Source organism: Canis lupus, chromosome 5 (assembly GCF_003254725.2).
Source record: "Canis lupus dingo isolate Sandy chromosome 5, ASM325472v2, whole genome shotgun sequence".
NCBI classification, from domain to species: domain Eukaryota; kingdom Metazoa; phylum Chordata; class Mammalia; order Carnivora; family Canidae; genus Canis; species Canis lupus.
Window position 1 is genome coordinate 40,750,732 of NC_064247.1, and position 23,515 is coordinate 40,774,246.

A 23,515-nucleotide genomic window follows, 5' to 3' on the forward strand; every position below is an offset into this window, starting at 1 on the left:
CTGACCAACGTCACAGACTCTAGCCCCTGGGAGTCAGTGACAGGCCACCACAGAGTAAGGCCCCAGGCCAGTCTAGCGAGCAGCAGGAGGCACCCCCTGCCAGAGGCCTTGTGCTCTGCATGCCCAGCCCAGTGTCAGGGCTAAAACTCAGCCTTCCAGAAAAAGCACGGGGGAAGCACAGCTATTACTCTGCCTCTATGGCTTCAAGCCTCTTCCCAGGTCAAGTCCATTGTCAGAGCTGATTCCCGTCAAGGGCGTCTAACACTGAGCTCTGATGTCATCCTCTCCCCATACAATGACTGCATGGATACTCAGAGGGTCCAAGACTCACAACCGTATTTCTTGGGGCAAGTTGTCCAGAACACTATCTTCCACATCAGAGTGTCTATTTCACCAAAGGCTGCAAGAAACACTCCTCTGACTAGTTATCAGGAAAGGCCCTCCTTCCCCGCAAGTAGCTGGCTCAGTAACCTCTTGGGCGTGCTGGGAATTTCTGGAAACTACCAGGGCAGGGAGCTCAGAGTGCAATTTGTAGCTTCTCCAATCCTAACCACTCCCAGCTGAATCTTTTTCTATCCATGTTTCTCTAACCCTATTCTACCAGCTAAGTGTTTATCTTTCTGTCTTGAAAGTATTTTTATAAACTGACTCAAATTCTTCATGAAACAAGATGGGGATATAAATAAATGTTCTTGGGGAGTGCCTGGCTGGCTCAGCCAGTGGAGCACATCACTCTTGGTCTCGGGGTCGTGAGTTTGAGGCCCACGTCGGTAGGAGGGATTACTTTAAAAAAATTAAATCTTTTTTAAAAATGCTCTTTTATTTAAAACACAAACACTGGGATCCCTGGGTGGCGCAGTGGTTTAGCGCCTGCCTTTGGCCCAGGGCGCGATCCTGGAGACCCGGGATCGAGTCCCACGTCGGGCTCCCGGTGCATGGAGCCTGCTTCTCCCTCTGCCTGTGTCTCTGCCTCTCTCTCTCTCTGTGACTATCATAAATAAATAAAAAAAAATTTTTAAAAATAAAAAATAAAAAATATATAAAACACAAACACTTTGGGGCACCTGGATGGCTCAGTCAGCTACCTGCTTTCAGCTCAGGTCATGATCCTGGGGTCCTGGGATCCAGCCCCAGGTCCAGGTCGGGGCTCCCTGCTCAGCGGGGAGCCTGCTTCTCTCTTGCCCCTCTTGAGCCCCTCTTGCTCATTCTTCCTCTTTCTGCAAAAATCTTTTTTTAAATCTTTAAAAAATAGAAGAAACAAACACTTTTGTAAATTATTTCATTCCACAAACTGAATTTTTCCTAAGGCAAAAGATTTTTAAATATATCTAGCTTTCATAAATAGTTTTGATATTGGGCCTATTGTCTTCTCAGCAATTAATTACAATTTAATAGCTGGTTAAAAACATAGTCTAACCAACTACTCACTGCTCCAGGAAGGACAGGCACAGACCTTACCTCAGACTTTAGCTACAAAAGTTCTTCTCTTTGGAATATACCAGCCTTCCCACACTCCCTTTTGAGGTCTAACGACAGAATTTTAAAATTCTATTTACTCTGTACCTATTAATTTTTTCTTCAAAGCATGGAAATAGGGATGCCTGGATGGGTCAACAGTTGAGTGTCTGCCTTCTGCTCAGGGCGTGATCCTGGAGTCCCAGGATCAAGTCCCACATCGGGCTCCCTGCATGGAGCCTGCTTCTCCCTCTACCTATGTCTCTAATGAATGAATCAATAAAATCTTAAAAAAAAAAAAAAAGTGTTCTTATGCTCTTACCATTGGGTGATCTGGGATAGAAGAGTATAAAGGAGCAGCACTGGAAGGGAGATCATCGGGAGGTGCCCAGGTGAGGCCCGGCTCACAGTTCCCCCAAGCTACTTATTTCTCTGAAACATTCACTTGGGCCAGATCTGTGCCAGCAGCCAGGCTCAGCAAAATTTAACATCAGCAGGAGGGCACACAGAGCAGAGGATGTGGCACAGCAGGGGAAGGATAGGCCCTGTTGGGGCTTTTGGGAAGGCTTTTTGCAGATGCCCCTAAGCCATGTCTAGAAGGAATGCCCCAGGCTCATGTGCAAGCCACAGAATGCAGTGGGCACCCACAGGCAGGACACCCAAGGCCTGGATTTCACTGTCTGGTGAAGGGAGCACTGAAGGGTATTAACCCAGGGAATGGCTTGATTTTTCTTTTTTTTTTAAGATTTTATTTGTTTATTCATGAAAGACACAGAGAGAGGCAGAGACCGTCAGAGAAGCAGGCTCCTTGCAAGTAGTCTGATGTGGGACTCGATCCCTGTACTGGGATCACACCCTGAGCCAAAGGCAGATGCTCAATCGCTGAGCCACCCAGGTGTCCTGATTTTTATTTAGTATTATTTTTTTAATGGCTGAGACTGGAGAAAGGTGAGATGGAGTCAGGCCTAGAGGAGGTGGTCCAGGCTGGCAGGAAGGAAGGGTGAAAGCTGGGCCAGGAGACTGGTGGCAGGAAACAGAAGAAAAGAAGTAATTTTAAGAAAGATGGGAAATGAAGTTATTAGCAGGGCTTGCAGCCCGATGGAGATGTAGGACAGAGGGGAGTGCCAAGGGTACTTCCAGGAAGGATGCTCACACATCCTGAGTGTGAGGTGTTCCTGGAGGGTTCAAGCCAGTATGTCCTGAGGCGGGCAAACCCAGGAGGGCACCTCGGTGGGTGACATAAATTTGAGAGGCACCAAGGAAGAGGAGGAGAAGGGGAAGGGAAAGATGTACAACAGCTAGAGGTAGCAGAAGCAGCAGTGGAAGCACAAGGACACTGGGTCCCCCGGGAGGCCAGGAGTGGCAGAGAGGCCAGAGGGGGATGTCACCGACAGCATTAGCCAGATCAGGTTCGACGGCAAGGTGGAGAGACAAAGGCCAGCTTGCAATGGGGAGAAGAGGACATGAAGACATAGACTTTCTGGGATCCCTGGGTGGCGCAGCGGTTTGGCGCCTGCCTTTGGCCCAGGGTGCGATCCTGGAGACCCCGGATCGAATCCCACGTCAGGCTCCCGGTGCATGGAGCCTGCTTCTCCCTCTGCCTATGTCTCTGCCTCTCTCTCTCTCTCTATGTGACTATCATAAATAAATAAAATTAAAAAAAATTTAAAAAAAAAAAAAAAAAAAAAGACATAGACTTTCTGGCAAAGAGCATAAGCGGCCGGACAGGGGGCTGGGCAGGGAGACAGGCAAATGGGAGATGTTACAGAAAAGGAGAGACTTGCATTGCATAGGTTTATCATAGTGGCCGAGGCATCAATTAAATAGAAGAAATGGGGGATGCCTGGGTGGCTCAGTGGTTGAGTGTCTGCCTTTGGCTCAGGGCATGATCCTAGGGTCCTGGAATCGAGTACTGCATCCCTGCAAGGAGCCTGCTTCTCCCTCTGCCTATGTCTCTGCCTCTTTCTCTGTGTCTCTTATGAATAAATAAGAAGAAGAAGAAGAAGAAGGAGGAGGAGGAGGAGGAGGAGGAGGAAGAGGAGGAGGAGGAGGAGGGGAGGAGGAGGAGGAGGAAGAGAGGAGGAGGAGGAGGAAGAAGAAATAATGGAAAGAATGGTTCTGAAACATAGGCAGAAGGCTGGTCTTGAAGAGGGGAGTTAACAGAGGTCTGGTGTTGATGGGCAGATGAGGGAATGTCAGGAACTGACCACCTGGCTCACAATCCTGAAAGTGGGGCCCAACAGGGCTGCAGAGGGAGAGAAGACGGGGGAACCACAGCACGGGACGACCCCATGAGGTCAGATAACAGGTAGGGGGTGCGGGAACTCAACAGGACAAGGATAAAAGGTTGCCAGCAGGGAAAATAAAGTTTAAAACATCTACAATGAGTCCATGCTGAGGGATGAAAATGTGTAGAGCATGAGTCCTGAAATGGATAGGGCGGAGGGGAGGGTGGTCCTGGAAGCCAGTGAGATGGAGGGAAGTGGGGCCCACACACCCAAAAAGATGAGCACTCAGGTGCTGGGGTGTTGATGAGCACAGGAGAGGTGCTGTACTAGCTACCAGTTATCACTGACAGGGAAAAAAAGTACAGGATGGCATACATGGAGGGTCCATCCCTCAAAAGTGGGCACGGCGAAAAGACAGTCTATTCAATAAAGAGTGTTGGGAAGGGGATCCCTGGGTGGATCGGCGGTTTGGCGCCTGCCTTTGGCCCAGGGCGCGATCCCAGGGTCCCAGGATCGAGTCCCGCATCGGGCTCCCTGCGTGGGGTTGGCTTCTCCCTCTGCCTGTGTCTCTGCCTCTCTCTCTCTCTTTCTCTCTCTCTCTCTCTCTCTGTCTATCATGAATGCATAAATAAAATCTTAATAAAAAAGAGTGTTGGGAAAATTGGACAGCTACAGGTCAAAGAATGGGACTGGACCTCTTTCTTTCTTCTTTTCTTCCCTTCTTTCGATTTTATTTATTCATTCATGACACACAAAGAGAGAGGCAGAGACACAGGGAGAGGGAGAAGCAGGCTCCCTGTGGGGCACCCGATACAGAACTCGACCCCAGGACCCCAGGATCACACCCTGAGCCGAAGGCAGATGCTCAACCCTGAGCGACCCTGGGAAATGCAAATTAAAACCACAATGAACTATCACCGCACACCTGCGAAGAGTATGCGACAGAAAATAAAAAGTGTTAGAGAAGATGGGATATCCTCATGCACCATTGGAGGGGATGCAAACTGGCACAGCCACTCTGGAAAGTGGTATGGATGACCCTCAAAAACTTAAAAAGAGAACTACCATATCATCCCACAATCTTACTTCTGGGTATTTAACCAAAGAAAACAAAAACAGTAAGTCAAAAAGATACCTGTACACCCATGATCACTGCAGCATTATTCATAAGCCAAGATATGGAAACAACCTAATGTCCACTGAAGGATGCAAGAATAAAGAAAACATGGTGCATGTACACACCGTAGAATATTATTCAACCATAAAAAATAAAGAAATCTTGCAATTTGTAACAACATGGATGGGCAATGAGAGCATTATGCTAAGTGAAATAAGTCCATCACAGACAAATGCCCTCTAATCTCACTTACACGTGGTATCTAAACTGAGAAAAACTGAACTCATACGTACAGAGAGCAGACTGGTGATTCCGAGACTGGGAGGGTGCCGAGGAGCTAGATAAGGCAGTCAAAAGGTACAAAGCTAGTTCCAGTTACAAAATATATAAAGGGTGGGATGCAATGGACAGCCTGGTGACTATACTTAATATTACCATATTGCACTGCACGTTTGAAAGTTGCTAAGAGAGTAACTCTCGGATTTCATCACGTGGAAAAAAATCTTTTCTGTATAGGGACAGAACTATAAATTTATTATAGTGATTATGCCACAATACACACAAATATCGCATTGTTACATTATATACCTGTATGTCAATTATATCTCAGTAAAAAAGTTAATTTTAACAATTTTTAAGAAAGGATGCTGGGAAAGAAAGGCCTGGGAAAGAAAGCCGTGATAGGAAAAAGTAGACCACCAACTGTGGGCCCTGTGGAGAAAGAGAGAAAGTGTCCTTCAAGTTTCCAATAATAACCCTCTGTTAATATCTGTTCCCAGCCAACAGAAGGACCAGGAGGACAAGGTGTGCCCTCTGCGGGGGAGGGGTCAAGTTCATCCTCTCCAGGGGACACAGTTAACAGCCTGTAATATAAAAAGCTTCTCTGCTTTTTTGACTTTCTAGAGGCCCCATCTAAACTTTCAAAGGAAGCAGAAATATCCCTGAACCAGTTCGCTTAACAACAGACCTGTAAATAAAACGTCTGATTCCACACCAAGGTCATCCCAACTGTAAAGCTGAAAGGAGAAACTTCTGTGGTCCCACCAGGATCTTAGGGCATATTCCCACCTCCTGTGGGGACGGAGGGGACATCTTCTAAGACTGGCAGAGACCACCTTGCCGCCACCACTGGAAGAGTTTTCCACCTTCTCTGAATGCCTGGGTGAAATGCAAGAGCGAGGCAACTTTCCACCACCTCACAAACATAAACAAAAGACTTCAAAGTCCTTGTAATTTCAACCCATGGCCCAAGGGAGATACTTTATTAAGAGTGTGAAACCGGAAAGAAAAACCGGTGTGAAACCCTGGAGCATCCTGGGTGGCTCGGCTGAGTGTCTGCCTTCGGCCCAGGGCTGATCCCGGGGGCCTGGGATGGAGTCCCACATAGGGTCCCCGCAGGGAGCCTGCTTCTCTCTCTGTGCCTCTGCCCCTCTCTCGTTAATAAATAAAATATTTTTTTTTTAAGTGTGTGAAACACTACACCCATAATGAACTATGTAATTCCAACTAAAAGCAGACAACCTACATTACCTTTAAGGTTTTTTTAAGATTTTTTATTTATTTATTCATGGGAGACACAGAGAGAGGCAGAGACACAGGCAGAGGGAGAAGCAGGCTGCACGCAGGGAGCCCGACGTGGGACTGGATCGCAGACCGGGATCACGCCCTGGGCCAAGGGCAGACGCTCAGCCGTCGAGCCGCCCAGGCGTCCCTACGTTTAAGCTCTTCGTGGGATCTTAGAACAGGGGGGAAATGCAGCTCCGATCGCTTCACCAGCACAACTTTCTCCCTTGCGATACATTCCCTGCGCCCCTGGGCCGCTCGGTAATTCAAGCTCGGCCCCCACGGGACGGTTGCAGAGACGGAAACACTCCTCCCCAGGCGGCCCACACAGCCTCCCTCCACATCTAAAGACAAAGCAAAGGCACCCCTGGGTCAAAGCCCGACTCCTCGAGGGAAGAGACACGACCCAGGAGACGGTGCACATTCCGCGTCGACCCCAGAGACAAGATTCAAAACACGTGACACCTACCGACACGGCGAGCGTAACGGCATCCAGCTCCACTTTGCCCAGGTGCCCGCAGAAGATGGAACTGACGACGCCAATGAGGAAGATCATCAGCTGCGCCAGGAACTGCGGAGCGAGAGCGGGAGAGCGCGAGCTGACCCCCAGCCGCCCGCCGGGGAGGCTCCGGGAGCGCGGGGGCGCGGGAAGGGGGGGCGGGGGCCGTCGGGGGCGCGGGGGAGGGGCGGGGGCCGTCGGGGGGCCGTCGGGGGCGCGGGGCCGCGCACTCACCACCGGGCCCGCGAGCGCCCCCAGCGCGGCCGCCTCGCGTCGCACGTCGGGCGGCAGCGCGCCCCGCAGGCCCCGCAGGCAGCCGCGCCAGCGGGGGGCGTCGGGCCACCGGGTGCTGTCCGGGGCGGCGGGGGCGGCGGGGGCGGCGGGAGCGGCGGCGGGGGCCTCCATGCCGGCGCGGGCTCTGAGCGCGGGAGGCGGCGGTGAGCTGGGGGCGGCCCGGGCCCGCCCCGCCCCGCCCCACGCGGCCCGCCCCCCCTGCGGCCGGGGGCGGGGGTGAGGATGCGGAGGTGGGGGAAGCAGGCGGGTCGCGCCTTCGGACCCAGGACGCCCCCTGCCAACCGTCGCCGTCCGCAGATCCCCAGGAGTTGGGGGCGGGTCGCGGAACCCCCGAGGAGGTGGTAGGTGAGGGGTCGCAGTCCGGCGGGGGCGGGGGGTACCGGACGCGGTCGAGGGAGTGGGAGGTCGCCCTGCGATGACAAAGGAGACTAGTCGTTAGAGTGAACTGTGCTGGGGGCGGGGGGGTGGAGAGGGCGAATTCGTAATTCCACCCTCCCACCGCCGGAGCCCTTTGCTGGCTTTTCAGGTGACCGCTTCCTCTGCCTCGAGTTACAGGTGTGTTACAGAAAGTATTCCCGGCGCTGGCGGGGGGGGGGGGGGGGGGGGGGGGGGTGCGCTCCTCGGCCTGCAGTGTGGGCCCAGAGATAAGCCCTCCGCATCCCCATCCCCCATCCCCCATCCGGATCCCCGGGCCTCCTGATGAAAAAGGGCAGATACGCTTAGAAGTCTCTGGAAGGCTAGGGTACCTGTCCGGGACAGAACGGAGAGAATGTGTGTGGACTTCCTAACAGCTGCGAGAGGGGATGTTGCTGGGGCCCAACCCAACCTTCAGGGCAGGCCTTTACCACGGTCCCTGCAAAATGACCCTCCAAGAAGCAGGCACTGAGGGTGGAAATGCCTGAAGGTGGCCTTGGGTGTTTTTTCACACGTGTTAGCTAACTCTTCTGACCTGGTCCATTATCTGTTCTTTCGGGGCAAAAGCCACGCCTAGCTTTGTAGCTTTGTGCCATCCAAGCACCCAGTGTACTTCACGCTGAGGCTTGCGGAGTTAAGAGTGTGGCCCTGGGGCGTGGGCGGAGGGGGTGGGGGAGGGGGGGGAGGCTGAGTCCAAGTACTATACTACTTTGTTGCTACTTAATCCAAGGCCACTATACTGAAGTCTTGTGCTCTGACCCCCCACCCCCCACCCAAAATGAATTAACAATGGCTGTTTGGGCTTTCACAGCTCTAGAAAGTTCCCTAACTGTTCTTCGAGGCCAGCGGAGAAGGAAGCATTCATCAAAACCTCATCCTTTTGAGACACAACCACACAAAACCTCCTGGAAACACCATGTTTGCCACCTAAAGCTGGGATGCCTTCTTAAAGACAAAGACGATACCCCTTCTGTTTGGACAGAAAATGAACGGGGCCAGCTAGGACCCCAGCCTCCCTCTCCTAGCCCCCCCTTGTCAATTCCTCTGCCTTCCAACTTTGTAACGCCCTCCTTCTATCAACAGAGGAAAAGGGCTAGGGCCCCTGGTGGCTCAGTGGTTGAGTGTCTGCCTTTGGCTCAGGTCATGATCCAAGGGTGTTGGGATCGAGTCCCACATCAGGTTCACTGCAGGGAGCCTGCTTCTCCCTCTGCCTCCGCTTTTCTCGGTTTTTCTCATGAATAAATAGATTTTTTTTTTCTAAAAAAGTATAGAAAAGGGTCTGACTTCCTTTCCCTGGGTTAGCTCTTCAAACCATTTACTCCTCTCTGTGGGATGCCCACCACTCTAGAAAAATGAAGTGCTGGTTCTCAGCAAGGCGCACAGCTTCCTCTCTCTTCTCTGACAATCCATGGCACCCTCAACAGATTAAGACAGGTCCTTAACAGGAAGCATGCTCCTCAATGCCATCCGACTCCTTTTGCCTAACCTAAGTCTTCTCCCTTTTGGTTTCTCAAGCCCCTCTACTGCCCACAGTGCCTGCAATTTGGACCCCAAATGAATGTTGACAAATGCCATTTGCCCACTGAATAATCATCAAAGGCACAAGGAAAAGATATATTGCAAAATATATTTTAAATAATTCAAAATCCTTAAGCACTGAATACATGGGTTTCTATCTAAACAGTAAACACAACTAGCAAAACCATAGGTGAATGCAACCAGTACACAATGGTCCTTGGTTGAGACAATGCTGGATGAGCTGAATGATCATCCCTCTATCTTTCAGACACTGCCTTAGACAAGAACATAATTTGTACCTAAGTTTCTTCATTAGAAAACATAACTTTGAATTCAATTCTTGAAACCCACAGGTGCTATTTAACTACCTTAACTGAAAAACATTCACTGTTTGGCCTATGAATTATTTGTAAGCTCAAAAGTATCACTTGACCTGACACACACTTCTCTTTCTCTGGCCTACCACTTAATTTTTATATATACTCTCACTAAAATCCCCATGAGCAAGACTGAAAAGACGCCCACGAGCAGGAGCCCACGCCGCAGCAACAACTGACTCCCAGTCAAGGTAGCGGTGCCTGTGGGCTGGACGCAAAGATGTTCTTCTCCGTGCATCGGCTGGTGCGTTGGCTGGCACACCTGCTGGCCCACCGGAGCCCTGACTTTTCTTCGAACATCTTGCATTGAAATACCTCCACGGTTCTCAGGGCCCACTGAAGGCAAAAAGGAACTTAGTTAGCAGTATAAAAGGATATTTTTTCCTTTGTATCAATGATCCCATACATGTGTGTCACTCGCCAGGGGGAAAGTTTGTTCAGGAAGCAGTTGCTACCTTGGATCAATAAAAGAAATTCTGGGGCACCTGGGTGGTTCAGTGGTTGCGTGTCTGCCTTTGGCTCAGGTGGTGATCCCGGGGTCCTGGCATCAAGGCCTACATCGGGCTCCCTGCAGAGAGCCCGCTTCTCCCTCTGCCTATGTCTCTGCCTCTCTCACGAATAAATAAAATTTTGAAAAAAAAATCTATCTCAGAGTGCCTCTCCATTCGCTCATTCACAAACTGACTGGATCCTACAGTTGCCAGCATGGGTCTTCTGGAGAGCTCCATGACACCAAAAGAACCAGAGAAATACAGGGGTTCTGAGTTAAGGTTCGTAGGGTGAGTTTTCAAGGGGCCAATACTCATCTAATCAGCAGTTTGGAAGGTGAACTGACTCAGATGTACATCCAGTCTTACAACCCTTCCCGAGGGAAAATGAAGGCTTAATGGAACAAGAATAAATAAGATGGGCATCCAACTTCTCAGTAAGCATTGTGGATATTAGGAATGTTACAATGCCCTTGGAGTTGTGAGAGGAAAGAATTTCACACAGTAATATTAGCTCACTCTTACAACATGTTTTCTCCTCAGCGGGGAGTCTGCTTCGCTCTCCCCTTCGGCCCCTCCCCAGCTCCTACTCACTCACTCTCAAATAAATAAATAATCTTGGGGCACTGGGGTGGCTCAGTGGTTGAGCATCTGCCTTTGGCTCAGGTCATGATCCCAGAGTTCCAGGATCAGGATCGAGTCCCACATCGGGCTCCCTGCAGGGAGCCTGCTTCTCTCTCTGCCTCTGCCTCTCTCTCACACATGAATAAATAAATAAAATCTTTAAAAACAAATGTTTTTTTGAAAATGCACTTCACACATAAGCAGCTCACTTGATGCTCACAACAGTAGCATGAGGTAAGGAATTATCCCCCTGCTTTTACAAGTGGTAGATGGTAGAAAACTTGATGAACACAATGATGAAAGCCGAGTAACATAAATGAAAAATACCATCTTGAAGGTGCCAGAGTGCTACCAATGTAAACTCCTCTGTATACTTCAGGCTGGAACTCAAGGGCTGCATCCAAGAATTAAGGATGAACCAAAAGTAAACCAGCCCTCACCCTGGTTGCCTCCAGGTCTGCTGGGTGATCCAAGAAGCTCAAGTGCAGACATTGCCCTAGATTGCTGGTAACCCTAAGGGGTTGACAGAAGCAAAGGAAAATCCTCTCTGAAAATAGATATATCATTAGCCTCAAATTACTTCTCCAGACGATGTTCAAATACAAGATCTGGAACAATCAAAGACAACCACGCATACACACAGGGGACCAGACCAGATAAATGAGAACTAGCAGGAGGAACAAGAGAATTGGTGGCCAGCTGTAATTCAGTCAGCCTGTGAGCTCAAAGGGTTTTGGTTATAAAGAAGGGATGAATACGAGTAGGTCACTAACTGCTTGAGAAACTGGGAATCTTGGTGGGGTGCTGGGGTCAGGATTGCTAATTGGGCAGAAGAAAAATGATACACACATTCTCATGATGCTTCCCAGAAGCAACAGTTAAAAACAATCTGGGGCACCTGGGTAGCTCAGCAGTTCAGAGTCTGCCTTCAGCTCAGGGCATGATCCAGAGGTCCTGGGATCGAGTCCCACATTAGGCTCCCTGCAGGGAGCCCGTTTCTCCCTCTGCCTGTCTCTGCCTCTCTCTGTGTCTCTCATGAATAAATAAAATCTTTTTTTTTTATTTAAAAACTAAAAAATAATAATCTGTGTAAAGCCCACCTGCATGCTTGCCTGGGGAGCAGGGGAACCCCATTAACACAAAAATACTGAAGTCAATTTCCAAGATTAAGCTCACCGCACAAGATCACCCAGCCTGTGGAATGCTTACACGAGTACCATAAATCAGCCAAGGAACTGGCGACCTGCAATTGTCTATAATCATCGATAGTAGTCTATTAATATCTGGAATCCAAGCAAACAAACTTGCAATTCTGTTTATGTCACATTTGTGTTACTTTATCATTTGTTTCTGAAACTTTATTGCCTGAGTACTTCAGCAGGAGCTCACAGCAGCAAATCTAGTTGTATCTCACCGACAGCCCCTCCAGGACCAGCGGGACAGGCCTGTGCGCAGAGCTGAGGCCATTAGTTATTCCATACCTGGGTCCTGACAGGCAGCAGAAGTCCCATCCTGGGTGGTATTTAGTCTCAGATTGGCATGTACCTGGGCCTAGAAGACGAAACTCAAAGTAAATACACGAGGATTTATTTACCATAATGTTAATAAAATACCTGATTTGACCACCCAGTTTAGGAAAAAACCAAGCCAGTATCTTTAACTGACGTGTGATTGGAGCTGCTCCAGTTTACCAGTATGGAGTCATCTTTCTGAAAGATTGACAGGGGGTCAGTGGGTAGGGAAGGATGGATGGAAAAGCACAGATAAGGGGGAAGGCAGGTCCCAAGATCATATAGGCCCTTCTTTCCCCTTCATCTCCTTTATCTGCCATCTATTTTCAGACCCCACACTGACCCTAGCAAGTTGGAGACACAGATGCACACAGGTATCTTCGTAACATATTTGAGGATCATAAAATACAGTTATCAGGATAAACTGCTGGCATCCTTTCTCTCCAGTTCCAAAGCTTGTCCTGAAATTGACTTTTCAGACACGAGGGTGATAACTTAGTATGGGATACAAGGAAGAAAAGAACCCCTATTTTTCTATTCAATGGATAAATCCAGGGTCATCTGGCCCTTCACATCTGAATTAGATGCAGCTAAAACAGCAACAACAAAGTAGCATTGGTGATAAAAAGAGAAAGACCCTTCAAAAAGGAGACAGCGAGAGAGAAAGAACACCTGAGCCGATTGTTTTCTAGGACAGAAACTTTTTTTTAAGGTTTCATTTATTTATTCATGACAGAGAGAGAGAGGCAGAGACACAGGCAGAGGGAGAAGCAGGCTCCATGCAGGAAGCCCAACGTGGGACTTGATCCTGGGACTCCAGGATCACACCCCGGGCCGAAGGCAGGCGCTCAAACCGCTGAGCCACCCAGGCTGCCCTAGGACAGGAACTTTTAACTGGCCAGCAGTGAGCATAGTTACCTCTTCGCAGGCTTTTTTCCAATTTAGCCGAAGAATAAAGCCTAGAAAACACAGAGACTGTGTGATCGCACAGATGATGATCCCTGACCACAGACCTAGAAATGGAAATATTTAACAGAGGTTAATTCCATGGAAAACCGGCAGCCCCTAAGTAAGTTCTTCCCAACTCACTTCTGAGAATCTGCATTCATGGCTGAGGTAGAGCCCACAGTGAGCCAGAGACCTCTCACATTCTCTCTCCTTTGGTTTCCAAAAGGTCCTGGGAGGCCCAGGGCAAGTCACTGCCCAGTGTTGTGGATCTCAGAGGCTATTTTTGGCCATTGTGATCCTCACTATTAAGAGAAGTGCCAGTTCTAAGGAAATGAAGTTCCCAAGACTATTTCCTGTTTCTAAGAGTACTATACTTCCAAACTGCTATGTCCTATTTTCCTCAAAAAAGGGGGGTGACCATCTCAAAATGCAAAAGTTAGCAGGCTTGTAAGTTCTATCCCCTGGTGCTTCCTGCAGGCTCTCACTGGCTTTGGGCACAGACTTCTAGAGCTCCCAGGACAGGGTTATCAGCAGACAGATGACCACACAAATGGAGAGGCTGAGTGGGAATGGAGGACCAGAAGAGCCTTGTCGATCTCTAGGTACCATCACACTCCACCTGGTAAGCCCACACAGGACACAGAGGACGGCCCCAAGAGAGGAAGATTTCTTTGGTCAATTCAGAAGAGCTGAATATATAAATGGGCAATGGTCAGATCTTATATAAAACAGAATTCTAATCCACAGCCTCCGACAACCTGTCCTGAAAACCAACCCCTTATCTACAATAAGCAGCCAGCCTGGGACATCAGGAAGCTAAATAATAATTTCTGCAATAATTGACCCAAAATGGCCACAACTTATCAACAATTGACACCTTCCCTAATTTTTGTCCCTGCTTCCAACTTAGGACCCAACCAGAGAGAAGCAAACGGAGCACCCCTGGCCAATCACACAGGGTGCCCCAGTTCTACTTAGCTCTATTCCAGCTTCCCCAGGACATGGGGCACACCTCAGCCCTCCCTTTATTCCACTGCAAAGCTTTCCCACCCCTCTGCCAGCCTCTGGATCTCTGCCAAAATTCAAGTGATGGTGGCAGACTCCTTGCTAAACCAAGCTCAAAACAAATGGCCTTTGCCTTTTCAAATTTGGTTGGTCTTTATTTCCACAGCTCATCACGGAGGCCTCACAAGACCTGGCCTACACAACCTCACACCATGGACCCCCACCTCCAACCAGATGTGGTACCCACAGAGGGCTCCTGTGCCTTTCTGCTCATGGTGTGTGCAGTCCAAGAGGACACGGTTAAGTGGGGGCCAGGTCTCCATCTCTTTATAATGAGCTCCTTGGCTATTTCTTCTTTGGTTTGGTAGCCAGGTCTTGTCATTGATTTCCATTTGTTTGGCATCCTTGGTGGAATCAGGCCATTCCTTTTCATCCTTTTTGCTGTGTTTTGTGCTGGTTTGTTTTTTTGTTTTGTTTTGTTTTGTTTTGGGGGGGGGTGTTTGTTGTGCTCTATAAAGTGTTGTCTGTCACAGAGGAAGAAATCAGAGACCAGGACACAGGCACGGGCCCTAGAAACCTGTTGTGTCCACTAATCCCACAGACCCATGAGTTTGTGGTTCTCCCCCAACTGGCATCCACATGGACCAACTTCGCAGCAGGTTACCACTAAAACCAGATGAGGTTCTCCTGTGTCTCCAAAGACCAGCTTTGATCCAGAGAGCATTCCCCCTTTTCCCCCATCCTAACTGCCATTCAGGAGTCAGAGAAGGTGCTGATATCACAGCCGCCCTTTTGTCTCCTTATGTCAGTGGGAAAATTAAAGCTGATATTGGAGCCTGGGTGGCTCAGTTGGTTAAGCATCTGCCTTCAGCTCAGGTCGTGATCTCAGGGTCCTGGGATCGAGCCCCACATCAGGCTCCCTGCTCAGCAGGGATTTTGCTTCTCCCTCTTCCTCTTCCCCAACTTGTGCTCTCTTTCTCTCTCAAATAAATAAATAATAAAATCTTAAAAAAATAAAAACTTGAAATTGGAGACCTCCTATGATAACAGAACTTGGTATGAAAAATAGCCTTTTCACTGAACAGCAGTGCCCAGCAACAGTTTGAAAGGAATTTGGGACAAAAATGAGACCAGACCCAAAGTAAATGTGGGGCTCTGCAGAGAGACAGCTGGAGGGAGCCCCCCCACCCCCAGCCAACCACCTACTACAAGCATGCTTGCAGATATTGTACACAGAAGGGACACCTAGGAAAGAAAAACCAGGAAAAAGAAAAGTCATTTGAAATCACCGAGTGCTCAAGGATGGCAAAGGCACTCAATATCCTGCCAGGCCGTCAAACACTCTAGGTGAATGAACTTTAAATAGAGATGGTCCTCATCAATGCCTGCTGGACGCGAGCCACTCTCCACATGCAGCCCTGCCCCCTGTGCCCAGCCTCTGCCTCAGGCTAAACACACCACACAGGTGGTTGGTATTTCAAAGAAGCATAGGTTTTCCCAGTCTCCCAGTCTTTTTTTTTTTTTTTTTTTTTTTTATGATAGTTGCACAGAGAGATTGAGAGAGGCAGAGACACAGAGGGAGAAGCAGGCTCCATGCACCGGGAGCCCGATGTGGGATTCGATCCCGGGTCTCCAGGACCGCGCCCTGGGCCAAAGGCAGGCGCTAAACTGCTGCGCCACCCAGGGATCCCCCAGTCTCCCAGTCTTTACCTATAACCCTTGAGCCCTTGACTAAGAAACACACCTTCCTGCTCTGTGATACCACTCCTGCAAAATGTCATAGGCAGAGGGAATTGTGATACCAGAGGGACTACCACCTCTTTTGAGGTTCCAGAGGACTCCTCTATTCAGTCACAGAGGATCTGCTCTGCATATACCTTGCCCTCCTGTATTATACTGGATGCGGATCCCAGGCAAGGATCTTGACACTGTACCTGATAATATTCTACTCACAGAGGAACACCTGTGAACACCTGGGTGGCTCAGTGGTTGTGAACCCTGCCTTTGGCTCAGGGCGGGATCCCAGGGTTCTGGGATTGAGTCCCATATCGGGCTCCCCACAGAGAGCCTGCTGCTCCCTCTGCCTGTGTCTCTGCCTTTCTGGGTCTCTCATAAATAAATAAATAACATCTTTTTTTTTTTTTTTTTTTTTTTTTTACAAAAAGATGTTATTTATTTGAGAGAGAGAGGGACAGGGGGAGGGGGTGAGAGAACCCCAAGCAGACTCCACAGAGTGCAGAGCCCAATATGGAGCTCGACCCTGAAGCCACAAACTGAGACCAAGAGTTGGGAGGCTTAACCAACTATGCCACCCAGGTGCCCTAAGGAAATTTTATTTATTATTTTTTTAAAGATTTTATCCTTAAAATCTTTTATCTTTAAAACCTCAGGGATCCCTGGGTGGCGCAGCGGTTTGGCACCTGCCTTTGGCCCAGGGCGCGATCCTGGAGACCCGGGATCGAATCCCACGTCGGGCTCTCGGGGCATGGAGCCTGCTTCTCCCTCTGCCTAGGTCTCTCTCTCTCTCTCTCTCTCTCTCTCTCTCTGTGACTATCATAAAAAAATAAAATAAATAAAAATGATTTTATTTAAAAAAAAAAATCTCAGCGCATAATCACTCCCTGAGCCGAAGGCAGACCTGCAACCAATGAGCCACTCAGGTGTCTCCCCAAGCAACTTTTAAATGCACTTCTATTTCCCAGACAGGTGGCTAAAAGATTGTGGCCCACATCAAACAAGAAAATGTAGAAGCCAAAGGAGAAGCTCACATATCATTATGTCAGATAAGCTGCTTTAACCATATTCTGATCTTATCTTAGGCCTCAAAAGTTCCATCTCTGGAGGGTTCAAAGAAGCCATTATAAAACATCAATGTTAAGCCTCTGATTTTGAAAAAGATGAACAGAAAGAATGTCTGGTTGTACCCTTCACTCAGGTAACCTGTAGCATCATCAAGATGGCCATGTCTTGGTAGCAGGAAAGGATTTCAAATGGATATTAGCTAAGTTTCTCCATGAAACTATTAATCATGATAGGTTGGTTAGTATTTTAAATCAACATTGGTGGGAAAACTTTACTTATTTTTAAATATTTTATTTATTTATTAATGAGAGACACACAGAGAGGCAGAGGGAGAAGCAGGCTCCCCACAGGGAGCCCGATATGGGACTCGATCCTGGGACTCCATGATCACGCCCTGAGCTGAAGGCAGGTGCTAAACCACTGAACCACTCCAGCATCCCTTGATGGGAAAACTTTTAAAAAGAGAGCTGAGGTTGTTTTAAGGTCATGTGTCACCTGTCAGCAAAATAACCCTTGAGAGACCATGATGGCTGACATGGCCAGGAGTCAGGCCTCAAGGGCCTTTCGAACACCTTCAGATGGATTTTCTGCCACTGGCATCTTTCATGAGATTTAAATACGTTTCAGAATACTATACCTAGTTTCCAGATAGACTGAAGCATTTCCTTGCTGAAAAACTATAGCCCTTACCATCCCTAAAAAGCTGCTTGATTTTGCATTTCCAACCTGAGACATCCTAAATTTTACATCAAGTGACTGAGACCCACGCTTTATGGGAACCATATAAAAGAACCCTGTAGAATACTACCGCTTACTCAAAAACTATACTATACTGTCCTCATCACCCACAATCTTCTGGAAAAGTAGAAAGGTGCTCCCTTGGCCAAACGTACTCCCTACAGTCTTTGCGCACACTGGATACAACATATGGTTGGCTCCCTTGGGGATACATTGGTTATACCCTATGAACTAGGAACTTGAAAGGCTGTGTCTAGGGATTTCACCCCCATTACTGGACTGACCAGTGTGCAAAAGGTCACCAGGGTCCGACCACTAGCAGCTTAAGGCTGCCTTCCCACAACATCTTCGTAAACAGCTTCTTCACAATCTTTAGCCAGGAGATTTTATCTAGTGGAAAAGACAGCAGAGAAAAACTGCTCCTGAACTTCGTGGGAAGGGATTCTATCAGGAGGTATGGTGCTGGTTGGTTACATGTTACCCCAACTCTTGAAATGCTTCTGCACAGCCGCTTTCCCAGCGATGACTGCCATGATGGCCAACATCAAGAAACTCAAGATCTTGCAATATGATTGACTATGAAGATGATTTTATAATCCCAAGTGGTGAAGATCTGGCCCCTCTAGTTTTTCCTGAATTCCCTGAGTCTCTAGGTTTCCCTGAAAAAGAGACCGAGACACTGAATAGAGAAACAATGGCCACACCGTATGTGAAAATAGAACTATGACTCACTGCCTGCAGCAACATACCCAGGAAACCCCCTACCTATGATAAACAACCCAAAAGCCAGCCTGCTACACATCAGACTTGCCAGAAGCCAGACTATCTCTAGGGATACTCCAGGGAGCTCAATAATAACTTCTGTAACAGTTGAACCAGAATGGGCAGGACATGATCAAGGACAAACAGCTTCCTTAATTTTTGTGCCTGCTTCCAACTTAGGGCCAAGCAGAGAAAACCAAACCTGTACCCCTGACCAATCACACAAGATGCCCTGACTTCCTGCCCACCTCTTTCCTAGGCCACCAGTGTCCTCCAGGGTGCTCAAAACTCTTCCCTTGTCCCCACCACAAAGTTCTCCTACTCTTCTGCCTGCCCTGGGTCTCTGCCAAAACTCCAGCGATGTGGGGGCCACATCCCTTGTTGGAGCAAGCTCAAAATAAATGGCCTTTGCTTTTCCAACTTGGCTGGGTTTTGTTCATTTTCTCAGCTCATCTAGATCTGGGCAAGGGCAACGTAGCTAGACCAGACTTGTGCTTTAAGATGCAGGTAGACAGATTTGGTGCAAAGTTTACAGATCTGCTTCTTGATACCATTCGCCCCCATCACATGTTTCCAGAGAGATCAGCCCAACATTTAGATGAGTAAAGTTAATGGCCACTGGCCATTTCCATGAAAAACAAAAGCAAAAATATGTATTTTTATATATACATAAATGTATACGTATATGTATATATACATTTGTATATATGTGTGTATATATGTACACAAATGTAAATATATATATAAATATATATATGGAGGCTTTCTGGACTTGAGAGAGAAAGCCTCCATTTACATAAATCCAGTGTTCCCAATCCATAGAAACTACAAGCTTATCCTAACCACCCTAAACAGAAAATAACCAGCTATCCCCAGGTGTAATTCTTAGATTTCCAGCAATTTCACTAGATACCATTTAAAAGATTTCTGTTCAACTCAACCTAGGAACCCCAAAACAGTAGGAGTAGGAGAATCTCGTAGGCAAGACCTAGGAATGTATTTGAAAAAGCCTCCCAGGGAATTAGGATGACCTTTATGATTTGCTGGAGCTGCCCATGAGAGCCTGTAGCATACTGATGCTCCTCTGAGCATCCTGGGTAGGTATACTGCATCCCCTGCCAATGGTGCCACAATATTAAAAACCAGTTAGTATTATGCACCTTTTTTTTCCTGGGAGAGGTGGGTGGCAGGGATTAACTACAATGTTCTCACAGAACCCTCATCGACTCAGAGTTCCCAACATTTTAAAAATTGAGATATAAGGCATGCCTGGGTGGCTCAGTGGTTGAGCCCCCTGCCTTAGGCTCAGGTCGCGATCCCAAGTCCAGGGATTGAGTCCAACATCGGGCTCCCTGCAGGAAGCCTGCTTCTCCCTCTGCCTGTGTCTCTGCCTCTCTCTCTCTCTCTCTGTGTGTCTCTCGTTAATAAATAAATAAAATCTTTAAATAATAAACTAAAACTGAGATACAACTGATATACTAGTTTCAAGTGTGTAACATCATGATTCAATATTTGTATATTCTATAAAATGATCACAGTAAATCTTGGTATCTTTCACCACAGACTTACAAGGTTCTTTTTCTGAGGATGAAGACTTTTAAGATCTACTCCCTTAGTAACCTTCAAACATGTGATATAGTATTATTAACTATAACCACTGTGCTGCACATTACACTCCCAAGACTTACTTTATAACTAGAAGTTTGTATCAGAGCATTTTTTAAAAAATTAATTTATTTAAGAGAGAGAGAGCATGACTAGAGGGGAGGGACAGAGAGAGAGGGAGAAGCAGGTTCCCCACTGAGCAGGGGCTCAATCCCAGGACCCTGGGATCATGACCTGAGCTAAAGGCAGACCTTAACTGACTGAACTACCCAGGCGTGGCATCTCCACAGCACTTCTTTTAAGTGATTCTTAACTCCCTCTACTTTGTACAAATCAGGTTTGCTTTTGTCAAATGAACAAGTGGGCCGGGCCTCATACAGCACTGGGACCACAGACAGATCCATATTTTTAAGTGGATTCCTCCAATATTTTTCTTAGCTATGCCAATGGCAAATCCAAAATATGAGTAATGCCAGAGACTCAGCTAAGTAATTTTCTGCACATGATTGATGAAAGTCCAGTGAACTTTGCATTGGCAACTCCATCCTTTGAACATCTCCAATATTTTTCATAAAATATTATTGAACTTGAGAACAACATGCAGCCTAATGGGATGGGAAGTTCACTCTAGGTATCAGATGACTTCTCACCACTCCGAGCCTGCCAAGTACTGATGGATAAAAATGAGCCACACTCAAGTCCATCACTACTTCACCCAAAGATAATGTATTTAGGTTTTAAGATAATCATTTATGAACTGCCCATGTATTCCAAATTATTATTTTAGAAACCAAAACTGGGCAGTCATTTGTTTCCGTACTTTCTCTTTGAAAGATTAGCTCTGTTAATTCCAGATCCTGTGGATTGAGTTCTTTCTTCCAAAGGTGGTAAGGTGATAAAGGGTCTCCCCCAGTACCCCTGTGCCTTCCTTCTGTGATGTTTATACACATCACACCCATACCCTTGTGGGGAGACCTGCAAGACACATGGCTTAAAAGGTCATAGCAGGAGGGCAGTAGAGGGTACAGAATGGCAATGAAGGTGATATCAAGAGCACAGCTCTAGGTGTTGTGTGGGCTCAGCCACAGGGCGTGGATGCTCTAGGATGTATACAGCCAGCATGCTACGTATGCTGTCAGAGGTTCTGAAGGATCACACCAAGGCTGACCCAGGGCTTCTTCTGACTCTCCCCGAATACTCCAGTATGGCCAGTTTATAATGGCCTCAACTAGTCCTAAAGCCTCACTCTCAGGGTCTCACCATCAAAGGGCTGTCACCAATGGACAGAACTACACCCCTGCTGTCACCAACTTCGAAGAAGTGACAACTTGATGACACAAGACAGGGAGAGGAGTAGAAAGGTCATCCTGCTCTGCTTGAGTAGGTCAGTGTAGAAGAGGGCTTGGCAGGGTAAAAGAGGCATGAACCTAGAGCCTTGGGCCCTGGCTACATCCTGCCCACTCCACTCCCTGCTCTTTCTGACAGGCAAGTACATAATGAATGTGCACAAGTTCCAAAGTTTCAGAGCCAAGTCACCAGAAGAAGCCTGCAGGTGCCAACAGTCATTTCTGGGGCCCAGGAGTAAAACAGATATGCCTTCCCCTGGGTAATACTTACCAATCACTCCCAGTTTGGTTGCAAACATCAGCGAAATCCCAACAGGGAGACCAATCACATAATACCCAATGGCATTGACAATGGCCCCAACCTTCTGGTTGCCAGTTCCCCGCAGAATGCCACCACTTGTGCACTGTAGGTAGATAACATTTATCAGTGAGAACACTGCTGAGGCTTCTCAAAGATTCCCAACCCTGAGCACTCCCCATCCCAGGGGACTCAGACTTAAAGTCCATCATCACATCATGTGCCAGTGTATTCTTGTCAAGCAAATATGCTAAAAATATTCAGCCTCACCTACCTGCCCCACCCCAATTGCTCTTTTCTCTTTTAATTTACCACCATCAGAAGAAACACACAGATCATAAAGGTGCTTGAAGGGAATAATTCCACCATACTTACAGCAAGACTTTCAAACAGATGGGAAACAGCAGAGATTGGAATCACCTGAGCCACTAGAACAATGATTTCTCTGTTAGGAAAAGAAAACACATAGTGATCAGGAGACAGACATGTGGGGGGAAAAAGCAGACTCTGATGCAGGGGATGGCATTTGGCTCAGGCATTCCAGCCAACAAGCCCAATTTGGGGACAATCCTCCCGTTGCTTGGCCCATAGGGAAAAACAACCCTACAATGCATCTCATGACTTTCAGAAGAAATATTCAGTCCATTTGGTCGATGGAGATAGTTAAATCAAATGATTAGGTGCTCCACTGCCCCCATAAAAAAATAAAACTTGGATTATAACACCATCCTTCTTTTAACATGATTCCACACCTTTCTCTCCGTGTGTCTGGATGAAGCATGCACAGCGGAGTGGTTAAGGTTCTCTGTGGAAGCAAGGTGGGCAAATTACAAAGGCCATAGATAACAGTTTACAGAATTCTCCTTGGTGCCTAAAAATAGTCCCTAACCTCTACAGCTAGAGACTTCGATTATGACGCCTACACTTGAAGAGAAATGAGAAAATGCTGCCACTAACCCAGTGAGGCAAAAATAAATAATAATAATAATAAAAATTCCATAATACTCCTGAGTGATTAACAAATGAAACCCAGAACATTGTCTGGCAATAAGTATTTGTTGAGTGAATTAAAAAAACAAGAAGTCCAGCACTGAACAAGATGATCTGTCCCCTCCCCTCTCCAAAAAAAAAAAAAAAAAAAGACAGAACCACAGTTCTTCTTCAAATTCAATTTTATTTTTTGAATAGGTAACATATGCAATGGTTAACAGAAATCCAACAACATGAAAAAGATAACGAGAAAAATCTGACTTCCTCTCTGTTCCCAGCCCACCCATTACCACCTCCCCCAGATAAGGCAACAACCATTAGTATTGTCCATACTTACTTGTCCAGGACAGATACAAATGCATTCTCTTATCTTCTTCTAGTTTCTGTCATTTCATGTCCTGGCATTCTCTACATGATGTTCCGCAACTTGACTTTTCCACCTGATATATTATCTTCACTTTTATATTCTATCAAAAGGTGTTATCTTCTATATGCTGCTGAATTCTTTCCACTAATACCTTATTTTGGATTTTAAGATTGGTATTAATAAGTGAGACTGTTCTGCAACTTTTTTATGGTACAAACTTTGTCAGATTTTCGGTACAGATTTTCGGTTGTATTTTCTTTTTTCTGGTCTCTGCAACAGTTTGACAACACTGAATTATATTTTAAAGGTTTTATAAAATTCTCCTTTGAAGCTCCCAGGGATTAGTGCTTTTTGAGATTTTAAAATACATTTTTATTTCTTCTAAGGAAATCGTTTTCCAAGGTACATTTTGGTACATTATTTTCCTAGAAGATTTTTTATTCCTTCCAGATTTTTTTTTAATTTCCTCACAAGGGACGCCTGGGTGGTTCAGTGGTTGAGTGCCTGCCTTTGGCTCAGGGAGTGATCCTGGAGTCCCTGGATTGAGTCCCGCATCGGGCTCCCTG

General features: G+C 47.3%; 2 protein-coding genes and 1 long non-coding RNA gene across 9 annotated transcripts in view; 1 reads left to right on the forward strand and 2 right to left on the reverse strand.

Moving 5' to 3' along the window:
• The window catches only part of ALDH3A2 (aldehyde dehydrogenase 3 family member A2), a 125,119-nt gene extending 117,554 nt beyond the window's left edge, over positions 1–7,565 (reverse strand). For all 5 annotated transcript variants that reach the window (XM_025428212.2, XM_049110244.1, XM_035716876.2 and 2 more), the window contains exons 1-2: positions 7,097–7,565; positions 6,833–6,934 (exon numbers count right to left, since the gene is read on the reverse strand). In XM_025428212.2, coding sequence (XP_025283997.2) covers positions 6,833–6,934; positions 7,097–7,267 — 273 coding nt within the window. In that variant the 5' untranslated portion in view covers positions 7,268–7,565. The remainder of the gene's footprint in view (positions 1–6,832; positions 6,935–7,096) is intronic.
• LOC112647285 (uncharacterized) lies at positions 7,266–9,496 on the forward strand. The gene is made up of 2 exons (XR_003128224.3): positions 7,266–7,497; positions 8,382–9,496. It is a non-coding gene; the product is annotated as an uncharacterized LOC112647285 (long non-coding RNA).
• Positions 9,179–23,515, reverse strand: part of SLC47A1 (solute carrier family 47 member 1) — a 36,839-nt gene continuing 22,502 nt past the window's right edge. Inside the window, exons 13-18 of one of the 3 annotated variants that reach the window (XR_003128223.3) lie at positions 21,968–22,037; positions 21,566–21,698; positions 13,007–13,101; positions 12,059–12,128; positions 11,018–11,090; positions 9,663–9,801 (exon numbers count right to left, since the gene is read on the reverse strand). Coding sequence is in view for 2 of the 3 variants with exons in the window: in XM_025428232.3 (XP_025284017.2) it covers positions 9,548–9,801; positions 12,059–12,128; positions 13,007–13,101; positions 21,566–21,698; positions 21,968–22,037 (622 nt within the window). In the remaining variant the exon portion in view is untranslated. Of the gene's footprint in view, positions 9,802–11,017; positions 11,091–12,058; positions 12,129–12,155; positions 12,560–13,006; positions 13,102–21,565; positions 21,699–21,967; positions 22,038–23,515 lie in introns of those variants that run through there. The other 2 variants (XM_025428232.3, XM_025428233.3) reach the window with 2 other exon arrangements.